Here is a 21,201-nt window from a genome sequence, read left to right as displayed (position 1 = left end):
AATAAAGGCCCTTTGGGATGCATCACTGTAACCCAAACAAAAAATATTGCCTTGGAAATGGTGGTGTTATAGCAGGCACCTGGGCAGAAAGTTTCAATGTGGCAAGACTGAAGCATCCACCAAATTATGGAACAATGAGTCTGTCTCTTTAAAGGCAAACAGTTTCTTTACTGGCTCCACCCAATCTGAGCTTCCCGGCTCAGAGGTTTTAGGGGGTGCAAACAAACACTTTTGCCTCATACTTCAAGCAAAAGCAGCAGCTCACACAGCCTCGTTGGAGAAAACTTGAGAACTCATCCTCTCGTTCAAGAGGTGAGCCTGCCTGACAAGAGAGCCCTGTGCGACAGGGCTGCCACGGGCAGTAGGGGACAGGGTAGCTGTGGGATGGACTCTGCTCTGAGGAGGGACAGCAGGGACAGGCAGCTGCACTGCACAGAGGGTGCTGCCAGGACAGTGGCTGCAGCAGGTAGAGAGGGAGGTAAGGAGATTTATGAGCCCGGTACCCAAGCATCTCATATTTAACAGGACACGCTTTGCTGCCTACTGCACCTTCCACCCAGCGGCTCTTGTGATAGATGCAGAGCGTTGCCTCGTAAGCTTCATAGGAAATTAAGCGCTCCCCAGGCAGATTTTAAGAGCTGGAAGGGAACTTAGAGACAACCTGTCTAAATTCCTCCTATTGGTAAAAAAGAATCATAATCCCAGAGAGTTTGGTGACTCTCCAAGGGTTTCCCAGGTCACTCACGACAGAGAAAAGCTAGAATTAAGTCTGCTGACTCCTTTCCAGCATTGAACAACAAAAAACCATGTTGCTAATAGTGTAACATGCGGGGTGGAGCTATGAGCAGCTGAAGGAATAGTGTAACCTGATGAACTTCTAAGATGCAATGTCACTCAAGAATTTTTCAGTCCATGGCTTTCTTGTATAGTGACAGCATTTTATAGCAACTAACTTTGTATTAAGTAGCTGCTGTGCTCTCAGCAATGTGAAGTAACTTTACAGAAATGACTCCGTGAAAGCCTCAGGACAGCCCTGCAAGATTGGTTTCATTGTCCCTTTCCTAGCAGAGGGAACTGAATCTCAAGGAGCTTATGAAATTTTCTAGGTGGATTTGGCCACAGTGTAGGTCTGCCCATGTCCAAAGCATATGCTTTTTTCACCTCTCAGTCTTTCTCTTAGCTGAAGGTCCTCTGGGTCGCCCAAGAACCACTTGAGAAAGTCTTAAAATTATTTCTTCTGCTGCCTCTCTAAGCTTTGGCTTCTCAGTGTGGGAGAGAGAAAAGGCCACAGGGAAACGTGAAGCCCTCCTGGTTGACTCCCGGCTCCCAGGCTTGTTCCCAGCTCACCTTTCCGGAGAGTGTGGGCCGCCTCCCCTCTTCTCCCCCGTCTCCCTGTGATGTGTCCTAGGCTGACATTTAGAATCACGGCCTGAGAGAAACCACGGTGCACACGGTTAAAAGTGAGCACAGCAGACCTCGAGTCAAATGCCTCTCTGCCCCGTACCTATTAGCACAGTGACTGTGGGCACATTTCTCAGCATTTTTGAGCTACATCAGTTTCCTCATTTTAAAAATTAGAACAATAAAATTAGTTTCACTGCAAGTATTTAGGAAGAGTAAATGAGATAATGTATGAGACATGTTTATCAGAGGGCTCTGATATACAGTGAATACTCAGTAGTGGTTACACTATATGCACGTTAAATTTTTTATTGTGAAAAAGTCTAAACTTATTCAAAGATAAAAAGAGTAATATAAGGAACTTCTATGTACCTATCCCAAGGTCCACAACCATCAATTCATGCCAGTCTTGTTTCAGCCGTCTGCTTCCTACTCCCCACCTACCCCAGACTATTTTGAAGCAAATCTCAGATGTTACATCATTTTATCAGTAAATATTTGGTATATATCTTTGAAAGATAAAGACCATTCAAAAAATATACCCACAATTCCACAACTGGACTTCAAAAGCAACTATAATTTTTTACCAGTTGTATTCAGATTTTCCTGATGGTCTCATAATTTTATAAGTTGTTTGAAGTAGGATCTAATGAAAGTCCATAAACAATCGAGATTGTTTGACGTCTCTTAAATTGCACTCAATGTGTGGGTTTCCACTTTCCTTGTTTCTTTCTGTGGAATTTCTTTGTTTAAGGAAGGGAAAGTCTTTGGTCCAATGGGACTGCACAGTGTTCATTTTACTGATTACATCCCAATGATATCACTTAACATGCTTTTCAACATTCCAGGGTGTTGTGTGAATTTATGTTAAGGGAGAGGTTGGATGAGATTAAAGTCTGACACTTTTATGGTGGGCATACTTCACAGTTGCTGTTCTCAGCTTCCATTAGAGGGCACGTAATGTTTGGTTGTCTCTCTTTTTGTGATGTTAGTAGATGCTAATGATTGCCTAGAATGAATTTATTGTTTCATTAAGAGTTCCCAAGTGATGATATTCTAATTCTACCATTTTTCTTCATTTATTACATGGAATAATCCTATGCAGAGAAATTTCCCTTCATTAGTTCTTTTATTTCATGAGATACAGTTAAAATATGAGATTTTAATGTTTGATTTTTTTTTCCCCTTTATATGTCAATGCTCAGAATATTGAGTTACTTTCCTAGCATACACCAAAGTGAGGAATTAACTTCTTATAGGAAGACAGTATTGTTACAAACTATCAGATTTTAACATATTTGGTATATTTCAATCCATTGGAATTATTTTTCTTATTAATGCTCAAACTGTCCCATCTTTGTCCAGTTGGAACATCTTTAAGGTGACTTCTGAGTCCTTCTGATAAGACCATAGTAATTTTTGATAGCATCACTGCTTTCTAGTGTGAAAAGATGTTCTAGGCTGAACTTGTATGTTTCCTGGCTCAGACCTGGAATCAGTACTATCTTCTGGGACCTCTAATTTCTTGGGTGGAAAATTGTATTTGACGATCGCAATCTGAGGACTGAGTGTGCGTACTGCCACTGGGCTGACCTTTGTTTATGCCTTTTAGATGGCCTTCAAAACAGTACACACACACACATACACACACACACACACATACACACACTCTGAAATAATTGCATTTTCAAGCCTCTTGGGCCAATTCTTTGTATGGTTCATCTGCCACACAAAATATAATTGGGTTCCTTTGTTTCATTTACTAGTCTCTAGTTTCTGTCCTCCCCCCTTTCAAAAAAGGTAATTTTTTAGTTTATTTAGTTTTCAGATGATCCTGCCATTGCTTTTTCATGTGTACATGAAAAATTATTTATGTATAAAACTCATATTCCTCCCTATAATATACATGGTAGTAAACCATATATTGTTTACTTCACCTTCCCTTTTTCACTTAGTGCTATACCCTAGAGATTTCTCCACACTGGTATATAGAGATATTTCTCATTCCTTTTTATAGTTGGATAGTAAGTACATGGTGTGAATATACTTCAGTTTATTCATCTGGTCTCCTACTGATGGGCATTTGTTAAGTTTTTGGTCTTTTGCTATCACTAATAGTGCAACATGAATAGCTCTGTGCATACTCACTTCTACATTTTTGTCAGTGTAGACTTGGGATAAATCCTAAAATTGGGATTGATAATCAAAGAGTAAAAGCATATGAACTTTGCAAGATATTGCTACCTTCTCCTCTGTAGATGGTGGACTGTTTTTTCCATTCTTACTAGACATGTAGGAGATGACCTATTTCCCCTGTACATCTACCGTTAAATTATACTGGCAAACTTTTGGATTTTTGCCATACCTATAGCTGAGAAATAGTTATCTTGGTGTAATTATATATTTTTCTTTTACTGCATATTCACTTTTCTCCATTATAAATGAATTTGAATATCTTTGTATATATTCAAGGGACATTTGCATTTCTTTTTTTCCTTGAACTATTCATATCTCTTGCTCAATTTTCTACCAAGTTGTTAATCTTTCGTTTCTCTACTTGAAGATAGTTCTTTGTATAATAGGAAAATTAGCTCTCTCTGATATAAATTGAAAAGAATATTTTCCTAGTTTGATATTTGTGTTTTAATTTGTCTATGGTGTCAATGCCTTACATTGTTTTTTAGATTTTTATGTTATCAAAGTTTTCAGTCTTTTCCTTATACTATTTTAAATCTCAGAAACATTTATATCTATGGCCATATCACCCTGAATGCACCTGATCTCGGAAGCTAAGCAGGGTTGGGCCTAGTTAGTATTTGGAAGGGAGAAAAATTTTCCCTACTCCCACTTTACAAAAAATTTATCGATGTTTATTTCATTATTTATATGGGTTAATTTTCTACGTTTAATTTCTGATCTATTTGGAATTTGCATGATATAAGGAATTGGATGCAATTTTATCTTTTTCTGTATGGTTGTATAGTTATCCCAATGTTGTTTATGGAATTGTTCATCTTTTCACCCATTGATATGAGATGGTGTTTTATGGAATATAAATAAAATAATATAATTGAATTGAATATAAATGAATATTAGATGAGCAATGGTCTGTTCCTTAATTTTCTGATTCTGTTTCACAGTCTGTCTCTCTGTTCATTCAGCAACATCACACTTCTTTAATTATAGCGACTACAGCGTTTCACTCTCTGGCAGAGGTGGTCTTTTCTTGTTCTTCCTTGATTGTCCAGGCTAACTTGATTTTCTCTGCATCCAGATGGACTTCATCATCAGCATTTTTCATTCTAGAAAAAAAGATGACAAAAGTTTAAACATTTATATTTGAATAAAATCATATTAAAGAAGTATGTATTAATTTTTACTTTATGAAATGGCTTAAACATGAATCCGTGTTAAATTTGGTCAAATGTCCTTTCTGCATCTAGGTAATTTTTCTCTTCATCTGTGCATATATGGTAGCATTGACTGACGCCCCTAGTGTTTCTGAAATAAATCACCCTAAATCATGGTGTATCATTTATTACTGTCTAATAATTTATTTAGGATTTTTGCATCAATATTCACAAATGAGACACCTCTGTAGTTTTTTATTGGTGAAATCTTTGCCAGCTTTTGGAATCAACATTACACTTGCATAGAAAGAATTTAAAGTTTTCCTTCTTTTTGTATGGTTGGGAACAGTTTAAGTAGCATTGAGATGATCAGATCCTAAAAGGTTTAATAGAATTTCCTTGTGAAACCATCTGGACCTGGTACTCTTTTGTGGGGAAACTCTTTAACTACTTTGTTATTTCTTTCATAGTCATTGAACTGTTTCATCTTTCAGTCCCTACTGGGATCAATATGGATAATAGAATATAACACATTTTCAGGGACAGGGAGAAAAGAGGGTTGGGAATGGTTCCTATTACTTAAATTGGTCTTTTTTTTTTCTTCTCCTTTCCCTCCTTGAGGTCTTGTGCGTGCCTAAGCTCCAGAGCTTCTTGGCGTGAACATGGCTGAGCATTCAGACCAATCTTTGAGGATCGTTCTGGTAGGGAAGACTGGAAGTGGGAAAAGTGCAACAGCAAACACCATCCTTGGGCAGAAAATCTTTGACTCTAAAATTGCTGCCTATGCTGTTACCAAGACCTGTCAGATAGCATCACGGGAATGGAAGGGGCGACAACTTGTTGTTGTTGACACCCCTGGGCTCTTTGACAACAAGGAAACCCTGCTCACCACCTGCAAGGAAATCAGCAAGTGTGTCATCTCCTCGTGCCCAGGGCCTCACGCCATTGTTCTGGTTATGCCGCTGGGCCGCTACACGGAGGAAGAGCAGAGAACAGTTACACTGATCAAGGCTCTCTTTGGGGAGCCAGCCATGAAGTACATGATCGTTTTGTTCACTCGCAAAGAAGAGTTAATGAGCCACAGCCTAATGCTAGAAGATTTTATATCAGAAGCAGATGTAAACCTGCAAATCATCATTCGAGAATGCGGGAACCGCTGCTGTGCCTTTAGCAATGTCATAGAAGCAGAGAAGGAAAGTCAAGTCCAGGAGCTGGTGGGGCTGATAGAGGAAATGGTGCAAGGCAATGGAGGGTCTTACTTTTCTGAGGCCATATACAAGGACACAGAGAAACGCCTGAGACAAGAGGCAGAGATTTTGAGGAAAACCTATGCTGATGAATTAGAAGAGAATATAAAAAGAATAGAAAAGAATTATGCTGATAAATCAAAGGAAGAAAAGGAGAAAGAAATACAGTTGCTAATGAAGAAATATGATGAAAAACTAAGAAATATAAAGGAAGAAGCTGAGAGTAATACATTTGAAAAAATTTTAGCTAGTATTTTTAAAAAGCTTTCAGAAATATGGCATCAGTTTTGGAATTAATGTCAATTTCATTCTTTCTCTTTGACTTACTGTGATTTGTTAATGTGATGGATTTTATTTGTCAAAGATGGCTGCAATAATACCTCCTGCTTCTCAGCTTTATTAAGTATAATTGACAAATAAAAAATGTTTATATTTAAGGTGTACAATGTGATGTTTTGCTAAATGTATGCACTTTGAAATTATTAAATCAAGGTAACATATCAGTACCTCACAGTTACTTTTTTTTTTTTTTTGGTGTGGTGAGAACATTTAAGATCTACTCTTTTAGAAAATTTCAAAAATACAATACAGTGTTAGTAATTGTGGTCACCATACTTCATATTAGATCTCAAGAACTTATTCACTCTGCATAATTGAAGCTTTGTATTCTTTGACCAACATCTCCTCATTTCTCCTAGTCCCTAGCTCCTGGCAACCAACATTCTATTCTTTGCTTCTGTGAGCTCTACTTTTTAAAATCCCACATACAAGTGAGATCATGCAGTGTGTGTCCTTCTGTGGCTAGTTTACTTCACTTAGTGTAATGTCCTCCAGTTTCATCCATTTTGTTGCAAATGCGAGATCTTCTTTTTTCGAGGTTGTATAATATTCCATTGTTATTAATGAAATGTTAATAAAACACCACATTTTCTTTATCCATCCATCTGTCCATAGACATGGGTTGTTTCCCTATCTTTGCTGTTGTGAACAATGCTGCAATGAGCATAAGAGAGCAGATATCTCTGCAAGGTACTGATTTAGTTTCCTTCGGCTATTGTCTTAGTCCATTTGGGCTGTTATAAAAAATACTGTAAACTGGGTGGTTTATGAACAACAGAAATTTATTTCTCACAGTTCTGGAGCCTGAGAAGTCCAAGATCAGGGTGCCAGCAGATTTGGGTCTGGTGAGGGCCTATTCCTTATAGACAGCCATTTTCTTACTCTCAGCTCACATGGTAGAAGGAATGAAAAGTCTCTCTTGGGCCTCTTCTAATAAGGCCATTAATCTCATTCATGAGGGCTCTGCCCCCATGACCTGGTCACCTCCCTAGGCCCCAGCTCCTAATACCATCACCTTGGGGGTGAGAATTTCAACATATGAATTTTGAGGGGGACATAAAAAATCAGACCATAGCATTCTGTTCCTGGCACCCCAAGATTCATGCCCTTATCACATGAAAAATACATCAATTTCATTTAATAGCCCCAAAAGTCTTAAATTATTCTAGCATCAATTTTAAAGTCTAAGTCCAAAGTCTCATCTAGGGGAGAGGCAAGATGGCAGACGAGAAACACCAGAGTGTCTCTGCAAGAAGAAGAAAGTTTAGATGAAAGAGAAAAAGACAGACAGACAAACAGATCAGATGAGGGTCAGAAGGAAGGGTGCCTGAACCTAAGGAGACTTCAGCGGAAGAGGCTATGGAGCAGAACTGCAAGGAGAAAGGCACCGGTAGGGATTAAGCCCTGAGAAGCTTGGAGACCAGCAAGAAGGGTAGGTGGAGTAGTTAAAATTCCCCTCTGGCAGCTCCTGAGCTGCTGGAGAAATCTGCCAATGCCAGCCCAGAGACTGCTGCTGCCAGTGAGTGGAAAGCCTCTTGTGGACAGGGCTTCAGGCTCCCAGCTCCCTTGGGGTTAACTCCCACACCACAGACCCGAACCAGTAGGCAGGCGCCATATTGCTTCTCTATGCACTGGGCAACTTTGTCCTCCCTGGGGTGCCTCAGCTCCTCAGGATCCATCTTGCTTGTCCCCACACAGACATTTCCCAACTCCAGCCCAGATTGCAGGAACCACAGGGGTTCAGTGGTTCCCAGGAGATCTGCAGGACTACAGGGCCTGGTCATTCTGGGAGGACTCCCTCCCAGAGGAAGAGCTGGAGACTACCAGCACGCAATCCTTCCTCCACCTAGTCCTTCATTCTCCCCTTCCCTTCCCCTACACACAGCTGCTAAGAGGGACAATTTAGATACCACCTGGAGGCATCCACAGGGAACGGGGCTCGGATCTTTCCTTTTAAGGTCCTGCAGTGGACTGAGGGGTGCTCAGGCAGTGAGCTCCCTACCTGCTGGCCTTTCCTGGTGCTGCTTTCCCAGTGACTCCGGCACAGTGGGGCAAACCCTGAGGTGGAGGGACTTTGATCCAGCTTGGGCACCTAGTGGGTGACTTGGGACCAGCATTCTTCTCCCTGGCATGATCAGGGATTGATCTCTGAGGCTAGGGAACAGGCCTGCGGGCCAGATCCCGCACATCCAGGTCTCGATCCCATTGCCTGGGGACACAGAAGGGATATTTGTGAATTGGTCTACTGAGGTGTGTGCCTTCAGGGGCAGATCAGAGTGGGTCCAAGCTGCAGTGTGCTTGAGGGGCACCCATCCTCCCATGGGAGGGCCATAATCCCAATTCAGGCCAGGATCCTGTGCAGGGAACTTCCCAGCCAGCATCACAGTTGTGGGGGAGCTCAGCTGGCTTGAGTCCTGCCTACCAGCAGAGGCTTGGGAGAAACTATGGAATAGGGGAGGGTGGCAAGGAAGAGAGGCCTGCTCCAGACTGACAGACTGCGGGTCTCAGCCCCACCTCCACACGCAGACTTTCTGGTACAGTGGGGCACTTCAGCCCCTCCCTGGCAGCTTTGCCCAGAGGCAGGGAACAGACCTTTGGCCCCCACTAAAAGCATCTGTGGAGCTTGAGGGCAGGCTCACCCAACCCAGCTCCGCCCAGCCTAACTCTCCCCACCTACCCCTGCTGAGGTGGAGAATAATGAGACACCTGGAAGTCCCAGGGCCCTACCCACCACTTGAGGCACCAGAGAGCCTCTCCAGAGGAACTAGAGCTGGTTATAGGACCCAAAAATAGCATTGCAGCTTGCTCCTCTCTCCCGGCAAGTGCCACCTACTGAGAGGGAGGTCAATTTGCACACCTTTTTACTGCATCTACTGACTCATCATACAGGGTGTGGTTGAATCTCACCCACAAGTACCACATACTGGCTCAGAGACTAAACTGGGTGTGTTATCTAAATGAAAATCCAAAGGTAAGAAGCAACAGCTGCTCCAGATGGGAAAGAATCAGCCAAAGAACTCCAGAAGTATGAAGAATCAGATGAAAGGACACCCCCAAAAGGGAACGCCAGCTCTCTAGCAATGGATACCAACCAAAATCAGAACACTGATGTGACAGATGAAGAATTTCCAATATGGATTATAAGAAAACTCAATGAAATGCAAGATAAAATGGATACCCAACACAAGGAAATCACAAAAAAATCCAGGAAATGAATGAAAGATTCATTAAAGAAATTGAAATATTAAAGACAAATCAAACAGAACTTCTAGAAATGAAGAATTTATTTAAGGAATTACAAAACACAGTGAAAGCCTCAAGAATAGGCTAGACCAAGCCAAAGAAAGAATCTCAGGGATTGAGGATAACACCTTTCAATTAAACAAGTCAGTCACAGAGATAGACCAGAGAAATAAGAGAAAAGAACAAAGACTACAAGAATTATGGGATTATGTGAAGTGGCCTAACATAAGAATCATAGGCATGCCTGAGGGTGAAGAAGAAAATACACAAGGGTTGGATAAATTACTTGAGGATATAATGGAGGAAAATTTCCCTGGCCTTGCTAGAAATCTAGATATTCCGGTACAAACAGCTCAAAGGACTCATGGGAGATTCATCACAAACAGGAAGACACCATGACACATAGTCATCAGACTGGCCAAAATAAACATGAAAGAGGCCCTCCTACAAGCTATAAGGTGAAAGCAGCAGGTAACCTACAAAGGAAAACCCATCAGACTAACTGCAGACTTCTCAACTGAGACCTTACAAGCCGGAAGGGACAGGAGCCCCATTCTCAGTCTTCTCAAACACAATAATGCCCAGCCTAGAATTTTGTATCCTGAAAAACTAAGTTTCTCATATGAAGGAGAAATAAAGACCTTCTCAGACAAGCAAAGACTGAAGGAATTCATCAAGACAAGACCTGCCCTCCAGAAAGTACTCAGAACAGTGTTACACATGGATCAGCACAATAGACACTGACCAGTGTAAAATCATCCAAAAGCTAAAGGTCAAAGCCCAGGTACCACATGGCTCAAGAGAGAAAAGAAAGCAACAAAGTTCAACTCAACAGGATGAACAGAAATCCACCCCCTTATCAACTCTTTCAATAAATGTGAATGGCTTGAACTGCCCACTAAAGAGACATGGGCTGGCTGAATAGATAAATATACACAAGCCAAGTATCTGCTGTCTTCAGGAAACATAGCTAACCCATAGGATACATTCAGACTCAAGGTGAAGGGGTGGAAAACAACATTCCACGCAAATGGAAACCAAAAGAAAGCTGGTGTAGCAGTTCTAATTTCAGATAACTTAGTCTTCAAATCAACAAAAGTAATGAAAGACAAAGATGGTCACTATGTAATGGTGAAAGGTACAATTCAACAAGAAGACATAACAATTCTAAATATTTATGCACCTAACTCAGGTGCACCCAGATTCATAAAGCAAATCCTACTTGATCTAAACAAAATGATAAACAGCAGCACTGTAACAGCTGGAACTTCAACACCCCTCTGACAGAACAGGACAGATCCTCCAAACAGAAAATAAACAAAGAAACAATGGACTTAAACAGAACTCTAGAACAAATGAGGCTGACAGACATTTATAGAACATTCTACCCTGAGACCACTGAGTATACATTTTCCTCATCAGCTCATGGGACAGTCTCTCTTCCCCTAGAGGCATGCTCAGGTGTCCCAGGTGGTGTATTAGGTTGTGGAACCCCCAGGAGCCTGGATTCTGTGCTCTGTCACAGGAGTGGGGTGCATCTGGACACAGCTGGATCAGGAAAGAAGTGCTCAGGCCCCACCAGTGTTGATGGGGGTCACAGGGCAGACTTCAGGCCCTTAGCTAAATGCTTAGGTGAGGGGTGACCAAAGCTGCACGGAGGTCTTAGTATGGGGAAGGAGTGGTGGTCCCAGCAGCCACAGCTTTGGCCAGCAGGAGTGAGACTTGCTTCCCTCTCATGCTCCAGTCCCCACAGGGCTCTGTCCCCCATCCTGACTGTGGCAGCAGATTGAGCAATTCAGTCAGACCTGGCGGATTACATCTAGTCCATAACACACACCAGGCCATGGAAGATGCCACCTGGCTTAATACCCAGCCTCCTCAGCAACTGTTCTTTTATTCAGGTCCTGGGGTGGTGGCTAGGTTCCAGCACCAGTGGCTGGAGCCCATACGACACTTGTTTCTCAGTCCTGGTTTTAAGACCCCTTCCCCCACTCAAGCCTCTGTTCCCCAAGCCCCAGCCTAAATTTCTCTAACACCAAAGACTGATGCTGTTGCTAGCTCCAGGGACCATGGACAGCTTGTTAAGATCTAGGATCAGGAATGGCATCTTCCAGTAGCTGGGTAGGTCTGGGGCATGCATGGGATGCTTCCTGGAGCAGTTTCTTCTCACAGCATCCTGGCTGCTCCCTAAGGTAGATTTGGGGCTTGGCAGAATAAAGGTGGTCTCCTGTGGCCTGGATTGTATGATTCCCCAGTGGCAAAGTGAACCACAGAAAGACACACACACATTCACTCTCTCCAGTAACAGAGATTCACTTCCCATTTTGGCCAGTCTTGGCCATGCAGGCTGCCTGATTTCCTCCTCCTCCCCAGAATTTGGAGTTTCATTTTGCTTTTCTGTTGACCTCCTGTGTTCCTGCTTGGATAATATATTCAAAGTAATTTTCCATACACTATTTTGATTGCTCTAAGTGGATGAGGAATGCTTCTAGTGAGCCATCTTGGAAAAAAAAAAGCCCAGCAATTTGTATAATTACTAAAGTACTATGCATTTCTAAATACTGTCTCAATTGTTGAGTATGATAATAAATTGTGAACCCTTTTATAACGGAAGAATAATGGGTATAATGGAGAACGAACCCCCATTACAATATCTCAGTTTCCATTTTAATGGCAGGTAGGGTCGGATATCAATGGTTAGACTATTTCAACGGTCCCAGGACCATCTCACTGGGTGACTTGGGCCCATCTTAGTCAGTCAAAGGGACATCCTTTACCCTGTTTTGCTTCTAGCAGATGACTGAGAGGACACAGCCTGGAAATAGCAGCTGTCCGTCTCTCACGTCACTGGGAAGAGGAAGCAGCTGCCTACACTGACACAGGTCTAAGGCACCAGAAGCAAACATCAGCTGGAAGGCCTCTTGTGCTAAGCGGGGCCCAGGGACCCAGGGGTCTTTCAGAATAGCTGGCAACTCTCTGGTTTTGACCAGAAGTTTCTTCTCAAATGTCACAGCATGACTCATGTTTCTTCTCTCACTGCAGAGTTTTGTGAGGCTCAGTGTGGTAGCCATGAGGCACAGGTAACAATTTAACTTTAATTTCAAATAAATGGAAATGAAATAAAATTACAAATTCAGAGCTATAATCACACTTGTCACATGTCAAGTGCGCAATAGCCACATGTGGCTAGTGGTCGCCATGTTGGACAGCACAGAGCAATCCCGTCCCTGCAGAAAGAGCTGCTCGCGCTGCTGGATGACAAGGTGGGCAGGTCCCTTGCACAAGCAAGTCTGAAAAACTCCTCCCCTCACTTCCTCTCCGATCCTCTTTCTCAATATCCTGGCATAGAATTGCCTGCAAAATCAGAGAAGGGTGCAGGACCCAGACCTTTCAGGTAAGGGAGTTGGGGTGTGTGGAGGGGGATGTCTGATTTCGTGGGAAGGACACCTCTCCCCCGGGTCTACATCTCAAACCTGGCAAACTTGCTCTCAGAATAGATTTCTTGCTGTTTCATATTTCCTGTCTTTGTTGATTTTAGGTTGTAATCTGTTTTGAAGGCTGAAGCCTACAAATTAATGCCTCTTTCAGGGGTTGCTGCTCAGAGGATACTTGTTTTACAAATAAATGATGCCTTTCACTGGTTATAAATGTTATAAGTAATCTTTGATTCTTTCAGGAATAAAGTAGAGTGAGCAAACAGAAGTAGCGCTGGGGGAGCTCACGGGGAGAAGAACATTGGGATACGTAGGGGTCTCAGACCAGCATGCAGCCCCCCAGCACCTGCACATGGTTCAGGACTGGAGGCCCTGTGGTCTGAGGTTTTGTTACTAGGGAAGCTGCCTCTTCAGGGCAGTCCCTTCGTGGGTTTACGCGGAGCTGAGCTCCCCTTCAGGAGACAGGAGGAGGGAGATGCCACCCTGTGTGACTCTATACAGTTCAGAAAAATCTGGGGACTGATGGCTGCTTGTTCTGTAGGCAGAGAGAGCAGACATCAGCCACCTGAGGTCAGCACCTACAGAAGGACAGTCTCTTGGTTTTCCATCTGAGTTATGATCAACAGAGCAGCATTACAGAGCCCAGATGCTGGAAGCAGGACACTGACAAACACCCAGAGACTCTTTGTTTTCTTGTTGCTGCTATCCTATCCCCTTTTCTAACACCAATCACCAAAGCTGATTTTTAAAATTTCTGTGATTTCTCTTCCCTGTTTATGAGAAGCTGTTTCCTACTCCCTATTCTAAAAGATAAAGAAAAAACCCTTCTTTCAAAAGAAGTGTCCGCCTTTTGACAATGTTTCATACTTATATTTGATGGCTTCCTATCTGGTGACTCTGTCTTTAAAAACTACCATTTTCTGCCTGTCTCAATCAAAGTCTGCTCCAATAAGAGTTCTTCAAATGCCTTTCTCCATCGCAAAATGTCTGTAGGTAGCAGTGAAAGAAAATGTTAAAAAAAAATTAGTGCTGTGTTTCTATGACACTAAGTATTAATCAACAAGGACAGGATTGTCATTTTCACAGATTAGACGTGGGCTGGACATAGTGATGAATCAGAGAAAGACAAGAAGTGGGGAGATTATCAGTTTATTTATTTGACAAATATTTATTGAGATCCACTCATCGTCCAGAATTGTGCTTGTCCCCAGGGAATAACAGGAAATATAAGTCACATACGGTCCTCCCATGAAATGCTTATAATCTAAGAGGAGACAGTAAAAATCAGACAAATAACTTTCCGTTGTCGTGTCTATTCTGAAAGAAATCCCTGGGGTGCACTAAGAGCAAATAACAGTAGACCCAGCAGAGGGGTACTGCTGGTGGGGGGCGGTGCTGGGGCAGAGGCTGGAGAAGATCTCTCTGGAGAGCCGAGGCCTGCGGGCCAAGCAGAAATGAGCCGGACACCGGATTGCAGTTGGAACTCTCCGGGGGTGGGAAAAGTACTACAAAGGCCTCGAAGGCGGAAGAGGCCTAGAGGATTCGGAGGACATTGAGGAGACCCGTGTGGCTCAGCCTTCTGAGAGAGAAGGTAGTCGAATGCACAGGGCCTATTGACCATTTCAGGGATTTAAACTGTTTTCAAGAAGCAAGAGTAAGCCACTAGGGAATTTGAACAAGAAAAAAAAAAATCAAATTTCAGTTTTAAAATAACCTGTGATCATAGAGTAAAAAAAGGGATGGAAGGAGAGATGGTCAGTTAGGAGCCTGTTGCATTGCAAACAAATGACAGTGGATTGTATTAGCATGAAGATGGAGAGAAATAAGTGATTTTGAGGTTTTTGGAAGTAGAATCAGTAGGATTTGGTGCTGGGCTAACAAGAGAGTGAGGAAAGGAGGGCTGTGGGTGACCCCAGGGCCCTGCGGGAGCCACTGGCTGAAAGGAATGGTGGAGGCAGAGTGGGCTGGGGTGGAGGTCCAGGGCTCAGCTGTGGGCAGGTGCTGGTTGAGATACCCATGAAATTGCCAGATGAAGTTGAGTGGGACATAAAATTTGGAGCTTGACAAGGGGGCAGCCTGCAAACTAGGTATACAAAGCATCAAAGCAATTAATCACCGGTTAGGGAGGGGAAAGGAGCCAGAACCAGTGCTGAGAAAGCACTAGAAACATTTATAGTTGTGTACGGAGAAAGGAACAACCTGAAGATGAAACTGAAAATGGAGAGTTGAGAAGAGTTGAGGGAAACGGGGCAGGAGAAATCAAAATAACAAGTTTCTGGTGAAAATAAGTTGGGTACAGATGGTCAGGGATTCCAGGTGCTGTCCATTTTCCTAAAATGATATAATTATGTTTCTTGATCTACAGGAGTTCAAACCACAATGGCGACCCAATACCATGGCATGAGCTACAGCCCTGGACACCCAACAACGAGCCACGGTGAGAGGATGCCCGGGCTCCCTGGGCTGGGCTGCAGGGAGGACAGCAGAGCCAGGAGGTCCTCCCACCTTGTCAGGCTGTCCCCATCTGAGCAAGAGAAAACTACTTCCAACCTCCTTTCTCACTTTCTCTTTGTTTGCCTTGCTCTTTTAGTTCTCGTGACCCTTTACACTGTCTCCTCACGATGTGGCCACAATGGCTAAGTGGAACAGAGACTAAAATATCCTCTGTTCTAGCCAGAGCTTGGCAGTTTTTCCCTCCTGCTTCCTATAATGTTGACACACCAGAAGAGCTGGCTGTAGCCTCTCTGGATGCTTCTCTGCCCTCTTCAGCCTGGGGGAAGACTGGGAAAGAGGAATGAGGAAAAAATTGATCCTTCATCAAGGTCCCTAATTTCCCGGCCCCTGGTGGTCTAGAACCAACAAATTAAACTGGCGGACATGCTGGGTGTATCATACGGCCTTCCCTTTCCTCACTTAGCCATGGAAATTGACTGTGTCAGTTGAGCTTTTGCTAGTTTATCAAACTATCCTACAATTTAGTAGCTTAAAACATCAATCCTTTAGTTAGCGGGTCAGCTGGGCAGTTCTTGGGTCTGGCCCAGCTCGGCTCGGGCACTCACTTGGGCTTCTGTGGTCAGCTAGTGGTTGGCCTTGGATAGCCTCACAGACAGGTCTGGTAGCGAGCAGCCAGCAGCCCTCAGGCCAGGATGACAGGGATCGTCACTAAGGAGCCTAGTCCAGGCTTCTTCAGCAGGCAGTTGCAGGAAGAGCAGAAAGAGAAGGCCAGCCACAATGCACGAGCACTTTTGAGCCTCTGCTTGCATGCTTTCTACTGTCCTGTTGTCCAAAGCAAGCTGCACGGCCAACCTAGATTTAATGGCTGAAGAGACAGCATCCTCATGGGGGGAACTGCAGATCCACGTCCCAAAGAGGCATGCGTACAGGGAATGGGAATAATTCACAGCTACATTCGCCATCTCCTCCAGGGATTGTTACCCACATGCTATCAACATGACCAAACTGTTGCAGAGTTGGAGCTGGCCTTTGGCGCCTTTTCATTTTACCTCCTATGCCTTTCCTATGCCTCCTCTGAATGGCTAAGCCACACCCTCAGGATGTCCTTAGGAGGGAATCTCCTACTGTGTTGCAAACTAAATAATAATGTAAACACCAGCCCACATTTTTCTTTAGATAATCTTAGCCTTCCTGTTGTGAGGCATATAACTTTTGGAAATATACTTCTTTTATCCTAAGATTCTGGTTATCAAACCTGGGTAACTCTGCCTTAAGGATAATCATGGGTTGTAGTAATATAATTCAATCCCCTGACTTCTGAATGAGAACAGCAAATACTCCATTTTCCATACAAATTAGAAATATAAATCTCTACTGCAGATGCTCCAAAATCTTGTGTTAATTTCTACACCTTATTAGGAGCAGATGTTAGCAGAAGCTCACAGTTCTCTCTCTTTTTTTTAATTTCAGGATATTATGGGGGTACAAATATTTTGGTTACATGCAATGCCTTTGCCTTGTCCAAGCCAGGGCTACAAGTGTGCCCTTCCCCCATGCAGTGCACTCCGCATCCATCAGTTGTGAGTTTCTCGCCTCCTACCTCCCCACCTGACCAGCACCCAGTGAATATTATTACCATGTGAGCACTTTAGTGTTGATCGGTTAGTACCAATTTGATGGCGAGTACATGTGGCAGAATCAAGGCCAGCAAACATATAAAAAAGTGCTCAACATCTCTAATCATCAGGGAAATGCAAATCAAAACCATAATGAGATAGCACCTAACTCCAGTGAGAATGGCCTTTATCAAAAAGCCCCAAAACGACAAATGCTGGCGTGGATGTGGAGAGATTGGAACACTCTTACACTGCTGGTGGGACTGCAAATTAGTACAACCCCTGTGAAAAATAATCTGGAGATACTTCAAAGAGCTAAAAATAGGAATACCATTTGATCCAGCAATCCTGCTACTAGACATCTACCCAAAGGAAAAAAAAAGACATTCTATAATAAAGACATCTGCACTCAAATGTTTATAGCAGCACAATTCACAATCTCAAAGATGTGGAAACAACCCAAATGCCCATCAATACATGAGTGGATTAATGAAATGGGGTATATGTATATCATGGAATACTACTCAACTACAAAAAACAATGGTGAGCCAGCACCTCTTAGATTATCCTGGATAGAGCCTGAGCCCATCCTTCGAAGTGAGGTATCACAAGAATGAAAACTCACAGTTCTCTTTTGCAGCCATTTTATTTCCTCTTCTGTGGGCTACCTAGCTATGAAAGATCAGAGTTAAAAGCTCAAGGGAATCTGAAGATAGGAAGTTAAGGGACTGGACGGTTGCCCAGGTACTGCACGATGCACATCAGGCCCAGAGGGCTTTCTGCAGACTTCCTGTGAGCCAGCGTAGCAGTAACCAGGGAGAATCCCACAGCTGGCAACAGAGAAGGGCACCGGGGAGCGGGGGCAATGTAGTGGAAACTGTTGCAGGTAGATTGTAACAGTGTGGCTTTTGTTTCCCTGATGTTCCAGAGCCTGGAAGCCAACTGAGAATTGTCTTAGTGGGTAGAACTGGAGCAGGAAAAAGCGCAACAGGCAACAGCATCCTTGGAGAGAAGGTGTTTATTTCTGCCATCTCAGCAAAATCCGTTACCAAGACCTGTGAGAAAAGGAGCGGCAGGTGGAAGGAAACAGAACTAGTTGTGGTTGACACACCTGGCATTTTTGACACCGAGGTGTCAGATGATGACACAAGCAAGGAGATTGCCCGCTGCGTGCTCCTGACCTCCCCAGGGCCTCATGCCCTGCTCCTGGTGGTCCCACTGGGCCGTTACACTGAGGAAGAGCGTGAGGCCATACAGAAGATCCTGAAAATGTTTGGAGACAAGGCTAGAAAATTCATGACTCTCTTATTCACCCGGAAAGATGACTTGGATGGTACCAGTTTTCATGATTACTTAAGGGAAGCTCCAGAGGGCATTCAAGAGTTAATGAGCATGTTTGGTGATCGCTACTGTGTGTTCAACAATAGGGCAACAGGCGCTGAGCAGGAGGCCCAGAGGGTACAGCTGCTGGCCCTGCTGCAGCGCATTGTGAGGGAGAATGGGGGAGGATGCTACACTAATAAGATATACAAAAGGGCTGAGCAGGAGATTCAGAAACAAACCCAAGCGGTGCAAGAAAAATACAGAGCAGAGCTGGAGAGAGAGAAAGCACAGATAAGAGAGGAATATGAAAAGAAACTCAGAAACCTGAGAGATGAACTGGAGCAGGTAAAGAGAAAGGCACGAATGGAGAGGGAATTAGCAGAAAAGGAGGATTTCTATGCTGTAAGGCAGGAAGCTGCCAGAAGGGAGGTTGAAAGTCAGAATGATATGGTTAAATTAATCTTTAATTTGTTAAATATTGCTTACCATATTTTCTCACGAATTTTTTTGGAAGATTAAAGCAGAAGAAAATCTGTCTGTATTTTCTGCATATTCGCTGGTGACCTTGCCCCATACTACTCATTTATCCAAGTCAGGGTGCTCTAGTTTCTGTCTCTCAGGCGCTCAGGATGAAGGAGTGTAGTAAAGTTCACCTTGGCAATTGGTAGATGTCTGATTGACTTAACAGGAGAGGGACAAATTCCCAATTTGTGAATCTCCCAAGCAGAAGTATTGATGCTTGCTACCTTGTGAATTCTTCCTCAGACTCACAGAGAAAACGAATGTAGGAGACCAAAGAAGATGACCACAAGCTATATCTTTTTATCCTTAGTAAAATTTCTCTTCTAGATTCTTTCTAGATCAGCAGATAATCTCTCCCTGTAATTCTGCTCATATTTGCCTTTAGGAACATGGTAATCATCTTACCCATATGGTTTGTTAGAGAGATCAATTCTTTGTTTGCATTAGGTAAACCCATAGATGGAGATGCTTGTAGAATTTTTTCTAGATAAATGTCAATTTGTTTAATTACATTTTCACATAAGGACTCAAATTTTTCCTTATCATCTGCTCTTTGAAGAACAAAGACTTGTCTGGAAAATAGATCTCTTCAAATTCAACTAAATGCAATCCCCAAATATAAGAAAGAGTGAAAGAACAATTCAACAGATAATAGAACAATGTTTGGTATATTCAGTTGTATCTGTAGAAACTGTTTGACCAACCTCAGTTTAACCAATTTGATGAATAACTAGTTCTCTCCTTTTCTTGAGAAAGAAACCTGTGGTTGCAACCCAACCTCCCTCACCTTGAATGCTTACTGCTTGGCAGGTCATATGCACACTTCTGCCCCATCCAGTTGAATGCTTGCTTATTGTTATTGTAATAAAATTTTTCAGTTCTCTCATATTTGTGCCAAATTAGAATGTTTTGTCCTGGAAAATATCACTAATACTTCTAATAATACAGGGATGAATTTTCACTTTTTGGTAAAAGTTCAAGATGATTTTGGTGATAGACTTGGTCTACCTTCATATATTCCCTTCTCCTTTTCCCTAGAAGATTTGAACCACATTCTCAGCCCATCCACCAGCCAAAGACTACAACTTCCTTAGTTCTTCACTATGTGCTGATGGTAATTACAGGGAACTAGAGTTTCTGAGGCCTGTGCATTTTGTTGGTGCAAAAATTCTCTTTAACATAGAGATAACAGGAGTTGAAGCGCCTAACCCTTTTCTACTTTTCTACTTGGTTCTCCTCACTTAACAATTTCTAGGAATCCTTAAAGCATGTTTTTGTGTTCTACCAACATGTCCTGGTGACTTATGCCAACATGTGACTTATGCCAACTTTCCTTATTCTGTATCCTGAAATTGGCTTTTCTGTGCCCTAAACCATTTTGCCCACAATAGGACATACACCTTTTCCTTATTTCCATAGAGCACAAATGAGTTGACACTGTATATTTAACAAAAGTTAGCAAAGGCTCAAGGATAAGAGAAGCAACACACAAAGAAGCGTGTGATTCCTTTAGATACGGTCACCTGGAGTAAGACATCTTCTGTCTCACTCTGCAGAACATCGGTGTACTTTGTGTCTACTGTTTTCATCACTGGAGTTTTAGCCAAAATTCTGAGACATGAAATTTAACATCCTGTTGTATTACAACCTTCCGTAAGCAAATATTTAAACAAAAAGCCACATATACCCCCCAAAAGAAACTAAATTCAGGTTTAATATAAAACAAAGTCTTTCACAGCAGTGATTATTTTCTGTGTAACACATTCAATTATTCTTACCCTTGCATTCAGGTTAACCCTGTAGATGAGGCAAAGAAAAAGACTCTGCCCTTGAGAAGCATTGAGGAGTTGAGAAGCCCATGTGAAAAACCCTGAGAAAGTGCTTCTTCTTTGCCTCCCAGGGAAGCAGGAAGACAGAGGCTCTTGGCCAATAAAGATAATGGGTCATGTTGGCTTCTCTCAAGAGTTCTGGGAGTTTGCACCTATTCATGTAGTCATTAACACTCATTAATGGCTTGTATTTCGTAGTTGATTGTAGACCAGACATTGAGAATCTATGAGTACAAGAAAGTCGCTTTTGAGACTGGCTTTATTCACCCCAGAACAATGCTGTGGAGAATCATTTGAGTGGTGTGTATCAATAGCCTGTTCCTTTTTATTGCCGAGTACTGTCTCATCATACAGATGTTCCAGAGTTTGTATCACTCCTTCTTCGCTTATTCTTATGCACCTAATTGATTTCTGTTGGATTGCATTGGCTAATACCTCTATCA

General features: G+C 42.8%; 2 protein-coding genes across 2 annotated transcripts; both read left to right on the top strand.

Annotated features, from left to right (window-relative positions):
* Nucleotides 1-217: 217 nt before the first annotated feature.
* Nucleotides 218-6,435, top strand: GIMAP7 (GTPase, IMAP family member 7). The gene is made up of 2 exons (XM_045565040.1): nucleotides 218-312; nucleotides 5,373-6,435. The coding sequence occupies exon 2, from the start codon at nucleotides 5,414-5,416 to the stop codon at nucleotides 6,293-6,295; it is 882 nt and encodes a 293-aa protein (XP_045420996.1). The 5' UTR covers nucleotides 218-312; nucleotides 5,373-5,413; the 3' UTR covers nucleotides 6,296-6,435.
* Nucleotides 6,436-12,862: 6,427 nt separating this feature from the next.
* GIMAP4 (GTPase, IMAP family member 4) lies at nucleotides 12,863-19,815 on the top strand. Its single transcript, XM_045565039.1, has 3 exons — nucleotides 12,863-12,974; nucleotides 15,380-15,451; nucleotides 18,013-19,815. The coding sequence occupies exons 2-3, from the start codon at nucleotides 15,394-15,396 to the stop codon at nucleotides 18,924-18,926; spliced, it is 972 nt and encodes a 323-aa protein (XP_045420995.1). The 5' UTR covers nucleotides 12,863-12,974; nucleotides 15,380-15,393; the 3' UTR covers nucleotides 18,927-19,815.
* The last annotated feature ends 1,386 nt before the right edge of the window (nucleotides 19,816-21,201 follow it).

This window comes from Lemur catta, chromosome 11 (genome assembly GCF_020740605.2).
Source record: "Lemur catta isolate mLemCat1 chromosome 11, mLemCat1.pri, whole genome shotgun sequence".
Classification (NCBI taxonomy): domain Eukaryota; kingdom Metazoa; phylum Chordata; class Mammalia; order Primates; family Lemuridae; genus Lemur; species Lemur catta.
This window is presented reverse-complemented; position numbering and strand designations above follow the sequence as displayed.